Source organism: Chroicocephalus ridibundus, chromosome 8 (assembly GCF_963924245.1).
Source record: "Chroicocephalus ridibundus chromosome 8, bChrRid1.1, whole genome shotgun sequence".
Classification (NCBI taxonomy): Eukaryota; Metazoa; Chordata; class Aves; order Charadriiformes; family Laridae; genus Chroicocephalus; species Chroicocephalus ridibundus.
This window is the reverse complement of record NC_086291.1, coordinates 28,659,719-28,682,629: the sequence shown is the minus strand read 5'-3', so window position 1 is coordinate 28,682,629 and position 22,911 is coordinate 28,659,719. Positions and strand designations below refer to the sequence as shown.

Below are 22,911 nucleotides of genomic sequence, written 5' to 3'. Positions count from 1 at the left end.
ATTACTTGGTTTCTTCTACCGCTTGGTGTCTTCTTGGCCAAAAAGTTCCTAAGGCTACCCTACATTTGGACTATCATACAGTCTAAGTACTGTGAAAACTATGGTTGTATGTATAATTTTCTGTAACATTATGTATAAAGGATCATGTTAACTAACCTTGCACCAGGGGCAGAGGCCCACTGCAGTGTACCTGCTAGGTCTACCTTTGTGGTAGGTAGGTCAGAGGAGTACTTTGGCAGGGGAAAAGAATACATACATATTGGTGTGCAACCAATAGAGTTGTTTTGTGGGAAGTGACATTTCCATGAAGATTTCTGCTTCGTATGCAATCTTGTTATTAACATCATGGGGGGGGGGCGGGGGAAGACAACTCACCACAGTTTGCACAAGTGGCTTCCTTGCATGCAGGTCTTCCACCCCCAGGTCTACAGACTAAGGGGAGAGGACAGTTCACCGGCCACGGTATGACCTAAAGCTTTTCCTGCTCTAGCTCAGACTTCCTCCGTGCTCCTCGGGGTTAATTCTCTTTACAGGAAGAGAAGTATGGGAAAATGCATGAACAAGCAGAAGACAGCGAGTACTCAAAATGACCTGAAAAACAATCCTTAGAATCCTTAGGGAGAAGGGGCTCGGGCATGTGCATGCAGTGGTAGAGGGAGGATCAGAAATGCGAAGCCTCCCTGTAACCCGTGAAGGAAGACAATGCTCTGCTGCTGGTCTGCTCCATCATGGCTCCCTGACAAGAAGGTCAGGGACCCTCTGGCCAACTCCACCAACAAATCCCTCTGGTCAGATACCTGCTGCTAGCAGCTGGCTCAAGCATGGGTAAATGTACCACAACCTCATTGCATTACCTCAGAAAGCCTCTTAAAAATACCTCAATATCCCAAAATCCAGTTATTGCTAAAGACACAATTTCCACCTGGTACTGTCTTCAATTACACAATCTCCAGATATTTTAAACTCCCATTTGTATTTAAGATCTGAGGAAACTCCATATATAAGATGGCATTCAAAAAACTGCCACATGATCATAAAATAAAAAAGACTTTTGTGCACTCGTCTGTAATTAAGAAGCCAAAAAGGAGTGCTGGTGGTGTGCACTCAGATAACTGTCTTGCACCTACCCATATTTTTGCTTCCAAAACTATATAACTCATATATGTGTGTATATATACATATACACACACACTTACTTTTTTCTTTTTCCTTTTTTTTTTTTTTTTCCCATTTAATTAACAAGTAACTTTGAGCCAGACACCAGGTTGTTCAAAGGAAACCATTTCTCAGGTGGAGGAGATTACAGCCATGGTGCTCGGCAGGAAGGATACTCAGTAAACACAATTATCTAGCCCACTAAAGAGATCAAATTGAGAAATGAAAGCAGGAGAGGAAACAAGCAGCAGAGAGATTAATTAAAGCAACAGACAGGAGGAAAACAAAGGGTCTGTGCCTTGAAAATACTGCTGTTCATATGAAACCACCAGGTAGGTTTTGGGATGGAAGTAGCCCCATCCTGCCCCAGCATCCCCACACCAGGGGAGCAGCTCAGGACCAACCCTGCAACAACCTTGCAGCAGCTCCAAGGAGTTGGAAGTTCAGCATTTCCAATTACTTGCTAAATTTAAAAACACCACAAATTTATTTTTAAACAAAATTGTGCGAGACTGCCCTGAAGAAAACACTCTGTGCTGCTCAGGAACTGCAAAACCCAAGCTTTAAAAATTGGCTTCATGGCATAGACCTTTTTGTTGTGGGAGAGAGAGACAAAAGAGAAGAGGAATGGCTGGGGAGCAAACCTGCAAATGTAACTGACTGCAACACAAGAAGGGCTAAAACTTCTCCTACAATCCAACAAAGTGGCAAAAACCTAGCAAGCTTGCAGGCAGTGGTGGTAGGACCTCCTCAGCTGTGGAGGAGAGGCAGGTGGCATCCTCTCGCCTCTCCATGCCGCACCCTGGAAGCTACCATGATACCAACCCAAAAATTGCCCCTTGAGCCACTCTAGATAGCACACTACAGCCAGGTCGGAAAGGCTACTTCAACTTCTTTTTACTGCTCCTTTTTTAAAATTCTCCCTTAGAAAAAAAAAAAAAAAAAAACAAAACCCACCACTAAGCACTAAATATTTAATTCTTTTCAGATTTTTCAACATCATTAACAAAACTCCCAGTATCTGCTGACTCTCCCCCAGCTTGCACCTGTTTACGTACTCCATTGCAAAAGATCCATAATTTTAGCACAGAACCTGTCAGGGACTATTCAGATTCCAGAAAAAAAAATAAATGGACCAAAAAGAAAAAAAATAAGAGAATTTGACCATTATTGTGAGCATCCCTTGAACAACAATGGAGGTGCTGCTCCTTACAGCCCCACTAACGTATTGACCAATTGCTCTAGTGTTCCCTGGAAAAAACAAGTCATTACCACTCCACACCCCCAAAATTACACATTTCCTATTATTGCAAATACATGACGAGGTGTCTTCAGTATCCTTGTCAACAAAAAAGCCGACTCCTCTTTACTTAACAAGTAATGCCATTCTCAGTCAGTCAACTATTAAATGAGATTGTTGCCCCGCAACGTATGACTTGAAATGGATTTTCACATCCTTTCTGGCATAGTAGCTTTCTTCCGTTAATATTAGTCTATCAAATTTTCACTGCTCATACACCTCAAAGAATATTTGTACATCAACAGCTATTTCATTTTTATTAATTGCATTATGAAAGGGACAGAATAATTATTCAGGAACAGTAACCTACTGGAGATTCATGGCCAGCACAAATGTCTCTTCATTGCTAGTATTTCCGTAAATCAAGAGAGGAGGGGCGACTAATGAAAACTTAATTTATAAAATACAGCACACGTTTCCAGATGCAAAAGATACAAAAGTTAATTACATTACTTTATTTGCAGGCCAACCAAAGAGCTATAATATTAACCTATCGGAAAGATTACCATTTTACTCTGGTTACCATGTTCAGAGTTAATTTGTTCCCCCAGCAGCATCCATGTTGCAAAAGCTTTATCTAAAGCCCCGAAAGCAAACACCTACCACCCACATGGCTCCTACAGAGGTATATAGTTCAAGCCATCAACGGTAATGATGGGAACACCCTATGAAATTCCTGGAATCAGTGTGACACCCGGCAGCGAGGGGCTGCCTGGTCCTAAACCCCATCCAGACACAGGAGATGTCTGGTTTGACATCTCCATCTCACCAAGCCATTTGGCATTTGTATGCCAAGCCACAAATTAACTCCCAATCCTCTGCAGCATGTAGTCGGTGCTCTTCCGTGCCGTCTCGTACCATTGACGATCTCCTCCCTTGTTCCTACTGTCATCCCGAACATAACCTCTCCATGTGACTAGAAGTACTCGTCCCCATTCTGTCCCTGCTGCCTTACAACCGCATGGAAGCCACTTTGTGCAAATAATACACGAACACGAATATTTAGGATCCGCTGGAAGTGTAAAGATGACTAGGTGGAAAAGAAAATAAAATTAAAAAAAAACTAGTGCTTTTCCACATCTCCTCCCTTTTGGGCAACACTTCTTCAAAGAAAGCAAAATACCTATAGGTAAGAAAAGGCAGTTTTTAACAATAGTTTAAAGAAAAAAATCAAAATAAGAAATTTGTGCTTAGAGCACTTACATGAGATGCACACTTTCAGCCCACAAAGATCTTAAGATGCACCCAGTTCCTACAGTTAGAAATTTAATATATACTTGATGACAAAATACAGGAGGTAAAACGTATGTAATTTTAATACATATAATCATTAATACTATTTAGGAGACTTCCATGAAGTACACCTATGCCCCCTTCTTCCCCTTTGAATAGACCGAGACCATTCCTGAAAGCCTAAATCCTGAAACAAAGGTGACTTCATGCTGTTTCCCAGTGTTGCAGAACATGAAGTGCTTTGCACCTCTGTCGCCTGAACAGCCCCTTGCAGCACTCCCGCTACAAGAGCGGAAAGAAAATATATAATTTAAGAGCACCCTAAACGTGATGCTTTTTGCCAGAGCACCCCCTCATATAGATAAGAAGAAAAGGCGTGTGGCAGGGCACAATTACACCCACACAGCAGAACCCAGGCTTTGTTTTTTATAAGCCCATGAAGCAGCAATCTTAACTTTTCCAAATTTTCCGTTTTTTTTTTCTTTTTTTTTTTTTTGGTGCAAGCTGAAGACAGAACACTGTAACTCTCTGGCCTTGGACCAAGACAACATGTGACCACTGAGTGATAGGATTTATTTAAAATACTCACAACGTCTGAGTATTTTGCAGAAGTACCTAAAGGAAAAATGCCTTCTATGTTAGCAAACAGATGTTTCGCTGCAGTCTGAGCACACAGGGCAATGAAGCATTTTGGCAGCTTTTTAAAAACCAAAGTTTCCCAGCAACTAACCTGTAATGGCATTTTTGGCTGTGTATGCAAGGGTACACAAATACTTACTGGGCAGGTATCTTTTCCTTGTCTTTAATAGGCATTTCTACCAATAGATATTCCTACTACCAAATTACAGCCTCATGTTGCTGAAATGAATACACACTCATGCAGCTTCACAAGGCTTACCTGGGGAATTATCCCTCAGATGGAGGTTTTCCTGGACAAATTTCAGTCTTTGGGGTTTTTGTTGGTTTTGGCTTTGGTTTTTTTTTTTGGTTGGTTGGGGTTTTTTTGTTTGTTTTTTTTAAACTTTGTGGCCAATTAATATAACACTTGGAAGATGACAAAAGGAACATTGCAGTAATTGAAAGTACATGGCATTTTTACCATTATTTTCCTTTGTTTGCACCTACAGGTGGGCAATGAATGCCAACGATTCTGTCTTTAAAAGATCAAGTGAAAAAATAAGCTTGTCTGTACCATAAAATAAATGGATTTCTTCCAGCACCAAGGCTGCCAGAAAACACATCCTGGCTTCTTTCTAGCAAATACCCAAGGCGGATGGATGCCCCTATTTATAGTACACTAATGCAATTTTGAAATGCATACCCAATGCACTTCAGTTGTATTCAGCTTTGACTATACTCTTCACGGAGCTAAACAGCTTGTGGAAAGGGTCATTCCCAAGAATAAAACTACATTAACTCTCTCCGCTTATCACCTGCTTGCAGAGACTCGGAGGTGCCCTCAGAGCCCCCCATGCTCTGGTACCTCTCCTTTGTGTGCTGCAACACCCACAGGCAGATTGCGAAAGGCAAAAGCTTACAGTAAACTCAGAAGCTACAACCCGATTAATTTCTCCCTCCAAAATGGGGATAACAACAGTTTCTCCACCTTGGTTCACCTTCTCTCTTTATACGCGAAATCCCCACTAACGGTGCTGAGCCTGCTGGTGTGCGTATTGCGCCAAACCCAGGAGACACCAGAAACTGCAGACTGAAACCCAGACTGCACCAGTGGCTGTACCAGAGAAGGTGCATTTACACTAAGTAGAATGACATGGCAGAATAATTCCCTCATCAAACACCACAACAAGGGGTTGTAAACATTGCAAGACAATTAACTGCCAGAAGAAGGTAACTATAGACTCTGAAGGCTATCTAGTTAATTTATGGACACGCTGCTTTAAGTCCAACTCTTCTTAAGGTGTCAAGCAATTTCAAAGTCACTCCTGTGCAAGAGAAAAATTTAGAAAATTATGTTTTCACAAAAAATAAAGTAGGAGTCACCCCCTCTTTTTTCAGTTTTCCTATTGCAAAATTATCCACACACATTTTCAACCATTCCAAAGCTAAGTTAAATGCCTAAGTTAAATGTTTGATGTCAAACCATATACTAAGCTTAAAGGGCTGCAAAGAGGAAGGATACTTAGTATCTTCTGGCTAGATAGCAAACATGGTCTATACTGCAGGGATTATTTTTTTAAACTAAGGGCCATACACTACTACATCAACTCAGTCATCTGCTACAATAATCTCAAAAATCAGCAACAAAAATAAGAACTTGTTTTGTTAAATTTAGTCAATTGTTCTCTGCTTACAGGTAGGAAAAAAAAATCAACATTTATATGGCAGAGATCTGCTATCCATTTGTGAAAGCAATCTCATTTAGGGTCTTTCTGATTTTTTTCCGAAGGAAAGAACTGAAATAACAGGAGACAAAACTCCATATAAGCACCATTTTTCTTTATTGCTCGTTTTTTGCCTCCTGCCAGGAGAAGTCATGACTAAGAACAGGAAGGCTTTATCTGGTAAATCAGGCGCTGGATTGATATAAATGCAGTGCCTCCCCAAAGCAGCGCTGCAACGCGGCTGAGGGCACAGCAATACAAAACCTCACCCTGCCAATGACTAAGAACAATCCTCCAGCACTTAAAAACACGCTATTTGTTTCTGTGCGTCTGCTCAGTCAGTCTGCTCCCTAGCACGGGCTTTCTCACCGGTGGTGGATGGGACCAGCTTCTGAGGGTCAGTGCTTTCTTTTGCTTTCTCTGTACTTTGACTTAAAATGAACAAAAAGCTTCTGTAGCTTTAAGGTCAATGGCGTGAAAGAGGTGGCAACTGCTGCATGAGATATGAAGATAGCAACAGGGAAGTATGACATGTTTTATCCACGTTCAGACAATTGCTAGCTCGGTCATGCCCAGTCCTGATAGAGTCCGAAGTGCTACTAAAACAGAAGTTACTCATCATAATGTATACAGGAGAGATGCTGAGCTGTTAAACCTTCTACAAAAGGCTCTTTTTATATTCTTTATACATCTGTCTATGTATTTACTTGCTGGAGCGGGATGAAGAGCTTGTTTTGGTACTGATCTCTGGGCAAACCCAGAGCCCAGAACAGCTTCTTGCTCATACTGCAAAAGCAGCACCTTCTCCAAGAGAGCTTTAAAGATGAGCCACTTCTGTTCACAAAAGGTGAAAATACAGAGTTTTAATTCCTGTGGAAAACACTTCCTTTGCACACACTGATCACAAATACATGACTAGACAAAACCTGAGGGTTTGTTTTGGGTTTGTTTTTTTTGTTTGGTTGGGTTTTTTTATTAGTTTTTTTTTTGGTTGTTGTTTTTTTTTTTTTTTTTTGTTTTTTTTTTTTTTTTTTTTTTTTTTTTAAAAAACCCTGTTGCTCCTTTATGGGAATAAAATGGTAAATTATTGACTTACCAGGGGTGTTTTCAGAGTTACACAAATACATCATAAACCTAGATAACAAATGCAATTTTATTACACTTCCCACATGAACATAACACAAAGTGGTTTTTCGATCTATTCTTTTCTCTTACTTCCTGAAACATGTGTTTAGGACTGACCCATGTTTACTTAGACACGAAGCAGGCTATCACCAAATTGTGTTAGAACAGAGTGCATAAAAACAAAGATGTTGAACCGAAAAAAAATATAATTTCAACTGAATAAACAAAAAAGGGAGGGAAAACAGAGTCCAGTATAATTCTGGAAGGGGCTCATGCACTTCAGCCCTACCTTGCAATGCACTCACCTGCTTTTCTTTAGCTTTCAAGCCCTGAAGCAAGATCTACTTTATAGCACAAGCTGCTGAAATCACAAAGAACGTGAAAGCTACCCTGTCAGGATCTCAGCTGGAATGTGAATTTAAGCAAAGAAAAAAAAAATCCTTCTTCGAAACTCACTGTGATATTTAAAATTTTGCAGCCCTGAGACCAGGTTTTCAGAGAGTGGGTGCCTATGTGTCACTCACTTCCATGGAGTTCAGATTAAGCACTGCATGGAACGAGTGCCTGCGGTCGTACCAGAGCTGTTTGTTCATGTTTGAAAATGTCTTTAAAAAAGGCTGTTGTCTCAAAATATCCAGTATGGTATTAGGACACTGCATGGTGCTGCTCCCCTTATGCATAATCACTGCTGTCCCTAAAATGAGTAAGATCTGACATTGCAGAAGCATGTCCGGACAGTCAAATGAGCTGGAGCAATTACTGTTTGAGCGCTAACCAGCTGACCGACAGAGTCAATAAAATAAATGCTGTCAGGCAAAGTGAGCTGTGTGTCTGTGGAAAGCCTAGTGCAGCAAGGCCTTCTGATCATGGCACGTGTTCATCGTCAACATGACAGAAGTTCTATTCCTTATGCTACAGGTTTCCAGAGAGTTTCCATTCAGTGAGGGTGACCATGCTGTCTTTCAGAAGAATTTCTTGTTCTAAGTTTTAATGTTTTTTTTCTGACAGTTGAGGGAAAAGTAGAGGTAACAGGAAGGTGTTATTCACTGAAAAGGCTTCTAATATATTTTTCCCACTTTGAATTTTACCTGAGAACTTCCCAATTTCAGAACTTCAAATGGCCAGAAGATGATCTGCACGTTTTTGTGCATGGGAACAATGCAGGTTTAGGAAGTTATTTCATATTAATTAAGGACATCTGAACAGTCCTGCCAGGCCCATAAGTATTTTGAAGTGTCCTGAGCAACAACCCAAGACCAAAGTTTTAAATAAGATGATAGTTCTAGGCCTGCCTATTAAGTTAAGAGCCTTCAAAACAAACTAATCTCTACAAAGCTTTGGGCACAGTATTTTTGGAGATGACAATGCATATTTAGGAAAGGTAAGTCACAGCCACAAATTCCCCTGCTGTTCTCTTCCTCTATAGATTGGGCATGTTTTAAAAGTTTCAATTATTTTAGCATCTTTTGGCACTTACTTCAAATGCACACGGCATAGATCAAAATAAGTCAGCACTCTGCTGTCTTGGGCAACGGACTGAGATACCCACATGGATGAGACACAGCAGACACAAGGAAGAAGATAGTTGACTGTCAGAAGGCAGGGATTACCAGAAGTGAGACAAACCCATAAAATGCATAAGAAGAAAGAAAACACCAACATGAGAAAACACATGACAAGTTGCTAAAGATTTTGTGTTTCAAATGGCAGTATTGGTGGACAAGAAGCCAAGTAAAGCTACCTTCCTTCCAGTTCAGCTACAGACACTACAGAGTGGTGTATTTGTTTTGGGTGGCTGAGCTGAACTCTTCGATTTGGTGAGAAAAAGGAGTCCTCCCTGTGAGACTGGTTGTTGCTTTCCCGACACCGCAGATTGACTGCCACCATGCAGGACAGGTCAATACTCGCCATAATTAAATACTCTAGCTTTCCTGCTTGCATTTTGAACTATGGTAACTTCAAAAGATTTGCGGAAAAGTATGAACACAGGAGAAAACTGTTGAAAAAAAAAAAAACAAGTGAGGAAGAGCAGAGCAGAGATAAGGGCAGGCACGTCTGCAAGTGATGTGATATCAGGTCCTCACACATCCGCTCCATGCTGTCCATCTCTAAAACAAAGGTGGGTCTTTGTGAAGTGGTGAAGATGAATATGCTACAGCTTGTGGAACAATCAGATACTATGTGCATCAGTCAGGTTTCCAATCTCATTACAATACCTCGATGCTAAAGATTTCCTTTTCTAGCATTCTTCCAGCTGCTCTGAGACAAATTGGTTTACAAACTATTGTGCTCTGCACTCAGCTTTATTTAGACTGGTTTAGCAATTGGAGCTGCAGTGAATAACAAAAATCCCATCCGGCAATTGCAGCATGGATATACCCAATTTGCCAGAAGATTCTTACCTGCCATGTTTACTCTCACTTTCGCAAAGCACTCAAGAGCTCCATATAAACATCTGGATTAGCCTCTCAGATTAATAAACAGATTTTAAAAGTGGGTTTTTTTCCCCCACAACAAATCACATTACCAGTTATTTTCTTACACAAAAAATTACGTCAATAACCTCGTCCCCAAATGAACATGCCATGATTTTTTAAGAAGGCACAAGTAAAATCAGCATACAAGAGATGCTACGTTATTAAAACATACACTGAAATCAACAGCCCTCAAGGCTCTATCATGGCATTTTGTTCTTCATTGGTATTTACATTATTATAGTTCTTATGTATTGCCCTGGAAATCAGCTTTGAAGTGGAATGATGAATAAATGAAGATTTATTATTACTATCCTTATTAGAGGGACTTTAAAGTCATTAGAGACCAACAAGACATAATAATCGTATTATATTCAATCTTCTCTAGAACATCTCCTTTGATAGGCCTACTAACTCAATTATTTAAATATATATTACAGCAAAAGGCAGCATGCCTTCTACAGTTTGGGATAAGATGGAAATTTTTATGGTTTGTTTTTAGTTAACCAGAATTTGTTCTTACAGAACTCATGGGCTTTTATGGTGGGTTTTTCAGTCTTAAACACTGGAGTTTCAAATTTACGGTGAATACCTGGCTCAATGTGTCTGTTCAATTGAAGAAAAGGTTAAAAGCTGGGGAGGAAATAAGGCACTGGAGTACAATCTTAACCTGCAGTGACTTTTAAAAGTAAGAAAAAAAAAAAAAAAAAAGAGCGATGATCTCTCAAATAGTCAATGGGCTTGGCTTCAACCAACCCCACCAAGGAAAGTAGTACTTCTCTTATAGACTGCCTTCTAGGGCCCTTTCCATTACGTTCTTGGTCCTCATGAACCATCCGATTTCCCTGCCACTCACCTTGATCTTGCTCTGCCTAGTCATTCTGCAGTTCATTTTCAGTCCCTGCAGGCTGCAGAGATACTCTGGCCACTGGCTGCATGAGACATTTCTGTCCCTTCCCAGAAATAAGGAAGGAAACAGTCAGCAGCTCTTGGCACCTGGAACTGGACAGGCAAACGCATGATGGAATTGCTGCAGTGCTCTTTAACCTGTGTTGACTCTGTGGATCCTCCTCTGTCTCTGGGAACTTATTCGGCTAAGATTTATCATCTTAGCTGATATCCTCTGTTCAAACCTAGCGTGACTACACCCTCTCCTTGCAGGGAGCTGATAATGACACCCTCTGATACAGCACTGACTTCCTCCTTCATGACTTAAGGAATAACTCTGCAGAATGTGTTACACAGAATTAATTTGGGACTAACGACATGAAAGTTTAATAGAAAATGGAAGTGGGCAGAATACTCTGAGCTTTCAGACCTAACTCTTAACAAACAATGCAATTGCCACTACAATTTCCAATATGGAAGGACGAGGAGCAGGAATAGTATTCAGGCTCCTATGAAAGAGCTCTAGACATTGGCAAGTCCAGGAGATTATTAAAGACAATAAATATGATGCTAAGGTGTAATTTTTTTTGCCTCTCTTTTTTATATTAAAAAACTGTGTTCAGGAACTATGCAAGGCACTAAGCACGTGGCTTCCTGCTTCTAGGCATCTAAGCATCCTGTTGATCATTTATGGGTCCCAAAAGGACAGCAGTAAAGCCAGATACACTCCAGCTCATCCTTTTCATACACCCAGTTCCTGATCTAGAGACTGTCCCTCAGCAGCAAGGGAAAAATGTGTCTTCTGTGCTCATTTTGGCTACCATTCAACAAGTCAAGTCACAGACTCCAACTCTTTGGTAAAAAAGGATCAGTCGTGGAACTGGATCTTTAGCAAGAACAAACTGTGTACCTAAACTAAAGTATGTGCCAGAAAATGAGTAACAACAGGTAGTATTTCTGACATCGATAGGATTAATAGCCCCCAAATGGATCCTATAATAGCTAAATGATACCGTTGACAACAGTCCAGCTCTATAAAGTGGAAGCCCTTTAAAGTACCTTTGGTCGTCTTGATCCTCTGCCTGCCGAAGTTACTTTAGGCTTCTTGTCATTAAAGTTATGATCTTTGGCCCACAGCACGCAGTTAAAAAAAAAAAGAAAAAAGAAAAAAACCACAAACAACAAAATGCTGAGGCACACATATTGCCAAAATTGCACCCTCACTAAATACCAGCTAAAATATAAACTCAAATTCTGCACTTAAAACAGGCACTTAAAGCCTGTTTTAAATAGACTGAACTCACAATTCCAAACCCAGCATCTCTCGGGTTAGGGAAGGAACACACACAGGAAAACCACCCCTCATCTACTCCTGAAGTCTGCTGAACAACTACTTTCTCTTCAGATTTCGCCTCTAGGTATTCTAACTTTGGGATCCACTGTGAAAGTAAGCTAGTCCTCAGCAAGGCAGAAAAAGGGAAATATCATTTTGAAGTAAAGGGAGATACTTTTTCTGCTAGATGTGTCACCCCCACTACTACACAAACAACTGCTACGAAAACCACCAGAGAAGAGAAGTTTGGCATACTTGGTAGCAGTGCACCTATTTTAAGAATAACAGTACCAAGTTAGCCAAGTTATACTTCACAGCTGACTTAACTTTCAGATAGATACTTTCAGATAGATATCTGAGCAGATCCAGAAATTTCATTTCTGAACAGTCTTCCAGATATTTCCTAACATTTTAAAAACTGAATTATGATTTAGATCATTATCTAAAAACCACTTAGCATATACTAACAGAGTAGGGGGTGGGGGGGATGGGAACGACATAATCATGAAGCTGACTATGAATTCTATCTCACCTCACCTTTCCTGACGCACACGTGTGTCTATCAAGATCTGGATCATAGGCCAGTCTTCCCATACAGTGAAGCAGAATTTCTCCTCCCACATTCAGAGCTTCCCAGTACCACTGAATCCCTCACAGGTTATTTCTAGTTTCATTGTACCTTCAAACCATGATTGCTATAGGATTTCAGAACTAATGTTTTATTGTTTTACAGGACAACAGTATTGAGGAATTATTTTTCTTACTAAATAGATTTTGAGGAAATGAGTCCATTATTTTGGTACCTAGTGACAAATATGTAACAGAGACACGCATATAAATATGAGGGGGTTGTGTAACTCGTTGATTTTGAACTATTCGAGGATGCGTGGAGTTAAAAGACAATGCAGTACTTAGAATGTTAATTTTCCACTAAGGTAATGCACTCTGACCTCTGTTTCAGCTGTTATGGTACTGTTCTTTGGAGGGGCCAACTGCACTATCATCATGACTTATTTTAACATGCATTTTCCTTTTATTCTGTGAAAGGTTAAGGCTTCCAAACGTACTTTCCATGATGTTGGAGAAAGATGAAATCCTGCAACACTTACCACCAAACACATCTCCGTTCTGATAGTTTTTCCCCTTCTGAGTTTCCTCTTCGTTTTGAACAGTAGAAACATGCTTGGCGGAGGCACAGCCCATAGCTTCATTCAGACAGCTCCAGCTGGACCGAACCACAGATCATGTCTAGAGACGCACACTCATTGTTTGAAAAATAATCCACCTTCCCTCCTGGCTGTCAAGACGCTTTCACCTAAAGATGGCAAAAGAGAGAGAAAAATATTGACAAAAGGTAACCTCTAAATTTAGAGCTTCAAGAAGATAAATAATAGGGTTTGTGACGAGAAGTACAAGAGCACAGGCTGTCTCCATCACCTTAGGCTGTTAAAACCATATTCAATAAACATCTGATATAGGTAGATCATGATACAGGTAGACCAATCCTGCCCTGGGACAGGAACTCAAAGTCTCCTCCAGCCCTATTCTTAAATCCGTGCCTTGAAGAAAGCAACACTCACACAGATATGTTTCCCACCCACCCAACTGTTCCCACAGAACACAGGGGTTTTTTGGAAAGAAGATAAGAATCCAGCAGTATCTACTTCTCCTGTTCCTTTCTCCGATCTACCCATCAAGTCAGACTTCTTACAAAGCGTTTTAGTCATTAAGAGCTGCTAATTGCAACTGTTCAGACAAAATACCCCCCGTAATCAATTAAAGATCTTATGTTAATAGATGTGAAAGCTGATATCCAGCTGTATTATATTTTTTTCTACGTGATCATTACTCTACTGGATCCATAAAACCGCCACTGCTCAAAAAGGCAACTATCCCCATTTTAAGATGGAATAACACTCCCTGAACAATTCAGATGTCACATAAAACAAAAGGGGGAAGAAAAAGCTAATTTGTAGCTACAATATTTTATATTTTTAAAAAAATAGTTAAAACCACGAACTGTTTAATGACCACATCGTTCCACACTCAAACAAAACCAACTTCAAAGTTGGATGAGATGACCTGGCTTGCCTTTCCACCAGCCAAACCTTTGGGAAGCAGAGAAAGACCTAGAAGAAAATGAGAACCACCCCTTTTTGCTGAGTTGTTTAGTTCAGCTGTAGCAGAAGACCATACGCACAATTTCTTAACTCATTACTTCTGCGTATTTACTTAAAAGGATGTGGCTCATCTTACTCCATGCTGACTACAAGAACTTTATCTGTAACAGTAGATGGGCGCACTTACCTAGGATATAGCAGCATTCATCCCATCAGAAATGTATAACCCCAAAGAAAGTCTTTGGGGTTTTATTTCCCTGTGTGCTCAGGACGAACAGCACGCCTGCCCCTGCCCAAGCAGCACTGTGACACATCAGGACACCATTATGTGGCTCTGCAGCCGCCCTCGGAGGGATTTCCCTGCTCATCCCCAAAGTCACAGAAACGAGGATGCGTCCAGCCAGGCCAAGAGCGTTTCTGCTTCTGTCAATGCAGCCACAGGTCCCCTGATAGGCAGCTTTTACCATGCAAGGGGAAGGACTCTGGATGCAACACCACCTCTCACATCTACTCACAGACCAACTTCCACCTTCCATCTTGCTCTGCACAGAGAAATGCTCTTCTCCACTAAATGAGCACATTCTGCTCAAAGCATACAACGTATATATGCTCAATGCCTGTTCTAAGCAGCCAACCCTCTCTCTCACACCTGTATGCACATTTTTCTTTATATTCAGTATATTCCCAACATAATTTCTCCTTTTTTCCTTCCTCCTATATACACACACTTGAGCATAAATTTCAAATCACCCCATCCTTCTCTTCTTCCTTAGCCACGGCCAGCTACCCATCCGAAAATGCAGGAATTGAAACCAGGCATTCACACTGTTAGTGGCAGGGAGCGAGAAGATCCCCCTTGAAATATTTTTTTAACCCTATATGGTTACATAAATTCATTTGCTTTTTTTAAGAAAACCTAGGTTTTGTAGCAAAAGTCAGTATTAAGCGAGGGAAGCTTTCTGCGTCCTCAAGCAATCATCAAGGCTATTCTTCAAACCGTTTCAATCCATCTGCTTGTCAGATGTATAAACAAAGCTATAGCCCTGCTGAGAAACAAATCGCTCTCCAGATTCCTCCGTGCACATCCAAGCAGTCAGTGTCCAAAGCAGGCCATCCTAATTACACTGCCACGCACCGTAAATACCCATACACTCATTTTTTGTAAACTATATTAGTTGTTCTTAAGTTTTCACAATGCAGTGAAGGTCAAAGCTGACAATTCATCTTCATGTGAGTCCAAAGAGCGTGACATCTGGCACTTGGGTAACAGGTCTTCATCTCACTGTTGGGGTGGGAAATGAGGACCCATAAGGATTTCAAGCACCCAGTAGGCTGTGCTTGCTCAGGAAGTAGGCCAAGACACACAGAGGTGTGGGAGATCGAGGAGAAACAGCAGCTCCCCTTTCCAGTCTGCTAACTGGACTGGAAATTAAATGTGGACTAATTTTCTTAAAGGATGCAAACTTCCTTTAATACAATAGCTTTTAATAGACCAGCTTAAACAAACAAAGGAGTAAAAATGATCAAGATTTTCACCACGGAGTCCCTGTTTCAGATTTCAGATAAAAGCAGGAGCCCGAAGGTAAGTAGAGTCTGAAAACAGTAACTTTGATTTCTGATTTAAAATATAACTAGTTCTGTTATGCCAGGGAAAAGGATGTGGCCAGCTGTGGGGCACAGAGCACAGGAGACAGGATGGAAGCCCAGAGAAGAGGAGGAGGTGTGTAGGTAGGACAGCACACAGGCTGCACACACACTGCAAACCCAGCATCTTCTCTGTCACAGAACAGCCGAACTGCACTCACAGAAACACCTGGCAAATGAATTATGCCTTTGCCATATTCAACTATTTTTCCTCTTTCTTTTTCTGTCTCTCAGCAGGGACCATTTACAAAAGGGAAACAGATGCTTAGCGATAAAAAACAAACGTATTTTGTAACGTAGCAGTGGGTTGGGTTTTTGGGAGATGATTTTTTTGTGAAGCCTTATATGTAACCAACATGCAGCAAAACAAATCGCAAAATACTTAATTGTAGATTAGCACCCAAGATGGTGATAGCCCTGTCACCCAGGACCAGTGTGCTGCAGAAGCAGTCAGGAGCAACGAGATGCACAACACGAATGCAGAAGGATAAAGCTTTGGGTAAGGAAGGGAAAAAATATCCACAGTCAAATCTCTCCCCACAGTACCTTGTTAGCACACACCAACCTTACTAAAAATATGGTCACGTTCGAAGACACACCGTGATTAAAGGCAACAAATGGGAATACAAGAACTGGAAGTTTTACCTTTTACATTAAAGAACAGTAATCACAGCAGTATCTGAAAAAATCTACACAACTAATACTTGGAATATGGAGGCAATTTCTCCTGATGCCAATAAATCAGGCTGAGAAAGCTCCTCCAAAATGACCTCCAAGGTTAAGTCCAACACACACTTCCAGGCACATTTCTTGGACTACTGTAAACACAATGCAGTGAGACTGACAACACTGTGACATGGATAACTAACACAACCCAGAATTAGCAGAGAATTAAAAAAAAAAAAAAAACCACCACAAAAAACATGAGAGAGAAAAGCAGCATTAATTTTACAAGAGACGAAATCTGAGCTACACGACACTGTGATGCTCTCCAGCCTTACGCTGCCCCCAGCCTCGGGGAATCCTCTCCTGCCTGAGTACCAAAGCCCACAGTGAGGAGGTCTGGGTATCACTGAGAAGCGAGGTGCTGGTCCTCATTCACTGGGATGCCTGCAGAGGGTTTTCAGGATGTGAAATGCAGTACTTCAAACGGCAGCAGAATAAAGCATCCGCTCTGCACTTTTCCACAAATATAATTTTCCCTTTTGTCTTCCTGAGCATTTTGGGGGCATACAGATTTTTAGACACCAAAGATAAAAAGAATAAGAAAACCTGAAACCATTTGCAGTTCATGTTCACCACCCACCACCATTAATTATCAAGATTTGAGAGGCAATTTACAAGCTCCCATCTGCAAAACGCTAGTGAGAAAAATCTCTCAGGCAGATCAAAAGTGTCTACACCACCCCCAAATTAAAATGCAGCAGGTTTAAGATTAACATCTTATGTGCAGGTCAGGAGAAGAATACAGACACCCTCAGATGCTGTACTTTGTACCCAAGTTTCCTCTGAGCTAAAAAAAAGGGGAGGTCAATTCTTAGAACAGAAGATTGATATTAGAAACCTTAAGCAATTCCTTTTTTTTTTTTTTTTTTAATTGTTTTGAGGCATGCCTATATTGTGCTTTTTCTTTACCAGCTCTTTCAGCACTTCATTAATTCACTCGTCATCCCCTCACCTCTTATTTCTGATGGTCATGTACAAGGCTGCATCCTTGACAGAACACATTTTGCTTCCACAGCTGAAAACCAAACACTGAATAGGGAACGGAGGATCTCCAGTGTTTTACCACAAATGTATGTTAATTCTTCCACTACCACAGGTGTATTTGTTTTCATCTTTATTGCACTGAGATAACCAATCTTTCATCTTCTTCAACCTGCAGATACATCTAAAAGTTTCCTTCTGTGCTCACCACACACGAAATCAGGTTAAAATCTCACAAAGCTCAAGAGATTAAAGCAATGAGCTTTGTGGAACCATAAAAAAAACCCTAAACTACAAAGAAAAATCATTCTGGCTTTACCTATAATACAACCTAGCCCAGGCAGAACCCAAGGATCTACCTTACTGATATTCATTACACTTATTTCCTATAAGAAATAGGCCTGTTTGATTTCCATTTGATTATTTTTTGCCCAAAAGAAGAAAGCAGCAATGTCTTCTGAATTTACCCTCCATGAGGATCACTGGAAGTCGGCACCTGGGAGCCCCCAACTGTGATATACCTCTTCCTTAGCTACCCTCCTCCACCTCTGCCAGCAAAGATTGCTTTCACAGAATCGCAGAATCACTTAATACCAGGTCAGAAGGGACCTCAAGGATCATCTGGTCCAACCTTTCTTGGCAAAAGCCCAGTCTAGACAAGATGGCCCAGCACTCTGTCCAGCTGAATCTTTGAAGTGTCCAATGTTGGGGAATTCACCACTTCCCTGGGGAGATTATTCCAGTGGCTGATTCTTCCCATTGTGAAAAAATGTCCTCCTGTGTCCCCTGGAGTAACTTGTACCCATTAGTCCTCGTCTTTTCCATGTGACTCCTTGTAAAAAGGGAGTCTCCATCTTCTTCATAGCCACCCATTTAATACTGGCACGTGGTGATAAGGTCTCCCCTGAGCCTTGTTTTCTCAAGTCTGAACAAACCCGATTCTCTCAGCCTTTCCTCACATTGTAGGCTTCCCTGTCCTTGGATCATCTTGGTCCCTTCTCTGGACCCTCTCCAGCCTGTTCACATCTTTTTTTGTAGAGCGCGATAATGACAGACCTACAATTTCCAGGATCCTCCTTTAAGCCCTTCTTGTAGATGGGGGTGACATTACACTTCTTCCAGTCTTCTGGGACATCCCCTGCTCTTCATGACTTCTCAAAGATTATGGAGATGGCCTTGCAATGGCATCAGCCAGCTCTCTTAACACCCTTGGGTGGATAGCATCAGGACCCATCGATTTGTAGGGCTCAAGCTCCTGTAATAGTTCACATACCACCAACTCTTCCTTCACTACCAACTACTCCTTCACTTCCATCAAGCTGTTGGGTTTGGTTTTTTGGTTTTGGTTTTTGGTTTTTTCAACTGCCAAAAGGCATTTTTGAGCCAAAAAGAGATAACTTTTACCTTTGAGGTGCAACAATGGCCTAAGGGAGGGGAGGGGAAAAAAAGATTTTAAAAAAAATATACATATTATGTATCACATAGGCTTTCTTTCTCCTTCAAATTATTCAAACCAGCATAGCTGGTGAACAGCACAGTTATACTGAAAATTAGCCCACTGACTTGCTAAATGAAAAGACCAAGACTACAGCAAGCAGGATGGGAATTACAAACACTCTGGAGTAACACCTTGTGGTGGCAGAAGGGGAAAAAGAAAAGTCAAAGTGAGTGGTGATGCTCTGTTCCTTTGAACCCATAGGCAGAACATGCTCCCCTCCGCCTGTTGATAGTAACAGCCATGAAATTAAGCATTTTCTCTCCTTCTATGAATTGTTTGTCTCCGTGATGCAAAATTTCTGTGTTTATTACCACATTTCAGCATGCTATTGGAAACACGCTGTTCCGGCCAGCTGGGTGAATGCAGCAGTAATCTCGGTGAAAGGGAAAAGAATGAGTGCAGTGCTATAAAATCAATAACGCACAAGGAAACACAGAGAAAGCGCACCACGGTTTTACAGCATTTTACTCAAGCTGACTAAAAATACCTCCGACAAATTAAACTAGTGCAGTTACCCAGTCGGACAGTGGAACTGCCATTTGCATCAGCAGAAAGCATATTTTAAGCACTCACTTTTCGAAGAGCAAACAAGAATACTGCAATTTGACAGCTAAAGAGAGCTGACAGAAAAACCACAGAAGCTCATACACCTAGTTTTTCCCAGCAGGGAGGGCCCGGTTTGAATTAATATACAGTAATTCATATCATCAGGTCATTTGTTCTACTACAGGACAGACTTTGCCCCGCTGAGGCTTATCTTACCTTTTCTGCCAGCAAAATTAGCCTCTTCTTTTCTTTTGTTTGCAAGCTGCATTTCTGCTGATTCAATACATGTTTTTGATGTATTAAAGCAACAAGTGATTTCCAACAGAATAGCTCTCAACAGCAACACGATACTCCTAGGGAGCATTGTGTCCTTACTTGGTCTCAAAAGGAGAAACACCACCAGTGAGTCCCTGGGAAGAGATTTCACACGTTGCACAGTAAAACACAAATGGGGAAGTGAAGGGGAATCGCACTGCAATCTTCCTCTTCATTCGCACAGGGTGGAATTAAAGTAACCCTAGTGTGAATGGCCCAGCAACCCAGGAGCACGATGGTTCAGTCACAGGACCTAACATTTTCGCTGTTTTGAAAGAAAGTTAACTAAATTCTGTGCTGTGGTGTTTTGGGTTTTTGGGGTTTTTTTTGGTTTTTTGTTTTGTTTTGTTTTTTTTTTCCCCAAACTTCATCTACTTTAGGGGTAGGGATAGGAAGATTACCACCACCATTACAGAATGCAGTTCTAGCACCCAATTATTTTTTTTTCCCTATTTCTAGGAGAATGAGTAGACAAAACATTGAAAGCAGATGAGATTTTACAAGACTATGGGCTGGCAGTACTATAGGTTGTTTTTTGTCTTGCACACAGAGGGAAAACGCACTAGAGATGGTATATTTCTGGTGAGAAAGCAAAATTTTCATACAACACGTTTCACCTGCACAGCCTCTTTCAAACCAGTACTGGTGCCACGGTGGTACTACTCAACCAGAATATTCAACGAATCAGGACATTTATCCTATGTACTTTCCCATTGCACAAAACCCAATACTTTTCATTAAAAATAATATTACACAATAATAAGCTGAGACCACCTTAAATATTTCCTGCTTCTATACAGGGGGTCGTTATAGCTGTTACAAGGAACAAGGACATTAGAGAATTGCAGTAGAGATTTCCACAACACACACAAAATGTTCGGATGTGTGTTTGCTCTCAAATGCTTTTCAGAGCTGGTGGGTCACTACAGCATCTCAGTTTGTTGCCCAGTACTTCTCTTTTGGGTCACAGTTAGCACTAGATGATTGAAAAGCCAACAGAAACCAGCATGAGGGATCTAATTAACAGCAACAAGACCCTTTCCACTGACTTTAGGCAGCTTGAGGTCACTTCCTAAAACTCAGATTTCATGGAAGAAAGATTGTTTTATGATTTATTTCCAAAGGGATTTGGAAATGTAGTGCTGGCGATCACAGCTGGGCCAGGCACGCTGACGTGATGGGAGATACTATGCAGGACTACAGAAAAGCCAGGTTCAATTCTCCTTAGTACATGACTTTCCTGTATATCTAAGCATAATCTCCAGCACTTAACCGTAATGGGTACGGTGCCCGAGTACCTCTAAAGTATACAGAAAACCAACAATAAGCTCTCCTACTTAATTTTATTTCTGTCTTCATGGTTGAAGAGCAAGATATGGTTTACTGAGCAAGATACAGTAAAAGGCCCTGAGGTACAGGAACAGTGATTTATACAATGTTTTGTACACGTCTAAGTACGGCTCTGAGCATCAACTCCTTTTTGAGAACTCACTTCCCCTTGCTTTGCCTTCCTAAAAATAATTTAAAGATGCAACCATTATACCTAGCTGCTCAACCCCATCATGTAGAATTAGACTAAGATAAAATTACGTAGTAGCTGTAGCTGCGCCATCAACAAAACCTTTTGCTTTGGAGGAAAACCTTGAGAGATAATTACCACACTGTGAAAAAGCAGCTTCATCCTCCTAAATTCCTCCTGCCCTCCTCCCACCAGTGAAGAGGAATGCACCTCCAGATGTAAACATTGACTTTTGCCTAGAGCTGAACTCTTTATGACGGCCCCTCTCCCAGAAAAGCAGCAGCTCAACAAGTCTCTCCTAGGATGTGAAGCACGTACATCTTTATTTCAATAGTAAAAGCATCAAGTATCTAATACCACACATGGGTGGTATTAGATTTGGACTTTTTAGACTCGGAGGTCCAATTTTTATTCTTTGTTCTTCCACACTTATTTCCTTCACAAACTACTTCTTAGTCTTTCTCATGTGCCACCATGATGGTGAAAATAATCACACAGAGATGGGTCTGCTAGATGCCTCCAGCTGTGCGAGATGCAACCTCTCTACTCCATGTAGCGATGATTAGCATCTTTCAAAACTTAGTAAGAGCACCTTTTGCATCATCGTATCATCAATCTGGCACAGCTATGGTCCCCAGGAAAGGGACCTGTAGACTCCCTGAGAGCCAGGGTGCACGCAGGAGTCTCTGTCCCAGCTCTTCAGCCCATCCAACCTTGGTGCCATGCACCCCAGGTGATGGTGGCAGTGCAAAGTGATGCTGGAAGAGCAGAGATGAATTCTTCCTCTCCGACGCCATCTCCTGTTACAGCAAAACTCCTTTGAGACCTATAACTGAAAGCATCAGTGGCACACCACCTGGCTCCACTGGGCAGGAGAGAGGAAGAGAAGTATTGCTGACCTACCACCCGCTGCTGCAGTGAAGAGGCAGCAAAACGGCCCCGTTGCAGGGAGGATTGGGGCAGGATGTACTGCAACAAGGCTGGTCTATACAAGATGAAATGGTGGCACTGAGAGAGATGATTTAGTCTCCTATGACCAAGAACATTTAACCCCCACAGGTATTTCCACTGTACCCCATACCTACAAATAACTGGGGCACCTATGGCCAAAACAACCCAAAGCTAAATGAAAATTCCAATCCAACTTGCACAACCCGAAAGTAACCATCTGACCGCCAATGTTTGTTTTGGGTGTCATGGAACATGCAGGGTCTCCTAGACACTGATATTTGGAAATGTCTCAATATGTTACCCAGTCAGCGAGACAAGTGATGCTGGATGGAAGCACTTATTATTGAATACGTGAGGTGCACAGCAACACGCAGGTGGCATGAAGGCCTTCCAAACAAGCTGGGCAAATGTCCATCAGTGCTGGAGCACCCTCTCAAATACATCATCAAACACATCTTGCCATTAATGGAAAATGGCAACTTTGATACTTCTATGCAGTCTTGTTTCAGACAAAGTGAAAAAATAGTTCCTGTGGACGTGTGTGAAGGTGTTTGTTTTGGGGGTTTTTTTTGTTGTTGTTTTTTTTTGTTTTGTTTTGTTTTCTTTAAGCACAAGGATTCTTAATGCAATTATCTGTAATTGCACGTTTTCGGGGTCTCAGCCCCCTTTAGACCCACTGATCTATCCTAACAGCTCTACAATAAAAAGCCTCCCAATCAATTGACTGGGTGTTTCCTAGAAAATCCTTAAAAACGTACAAA

The 22,911-nt window shown here is 41.3% G+C and overlaps 1 protein-coding gene across 2 annotated transcripts in view; it reads right to left on the bottom strand.

Annotated features, from left to right (window-relative positions):
• The window catches only part of C8H1orf21 (chromosome 8 C1orf21 homolog), a 118,122-nt gene that overhangs the window by 56,235 nt on the left and 38,976 nt on the right, over positions 1-22,911 (bottom strand). For both annotated transcript variants that reach the window (XM_063343992.1, XM_063343991.1), the window contains one exon: positions 12,960-13,165. In XM_063343992.1, coding sequence (XP_063200062.1) covers positions 12,960-13,053 — 94 coding nt within the window. In that variant the 5' untranslated portion in view covers positions 13,054-13,165. The remainder of the gene's footprint in view (positions 1-12,959; positions 13,166-22,911) is intronic.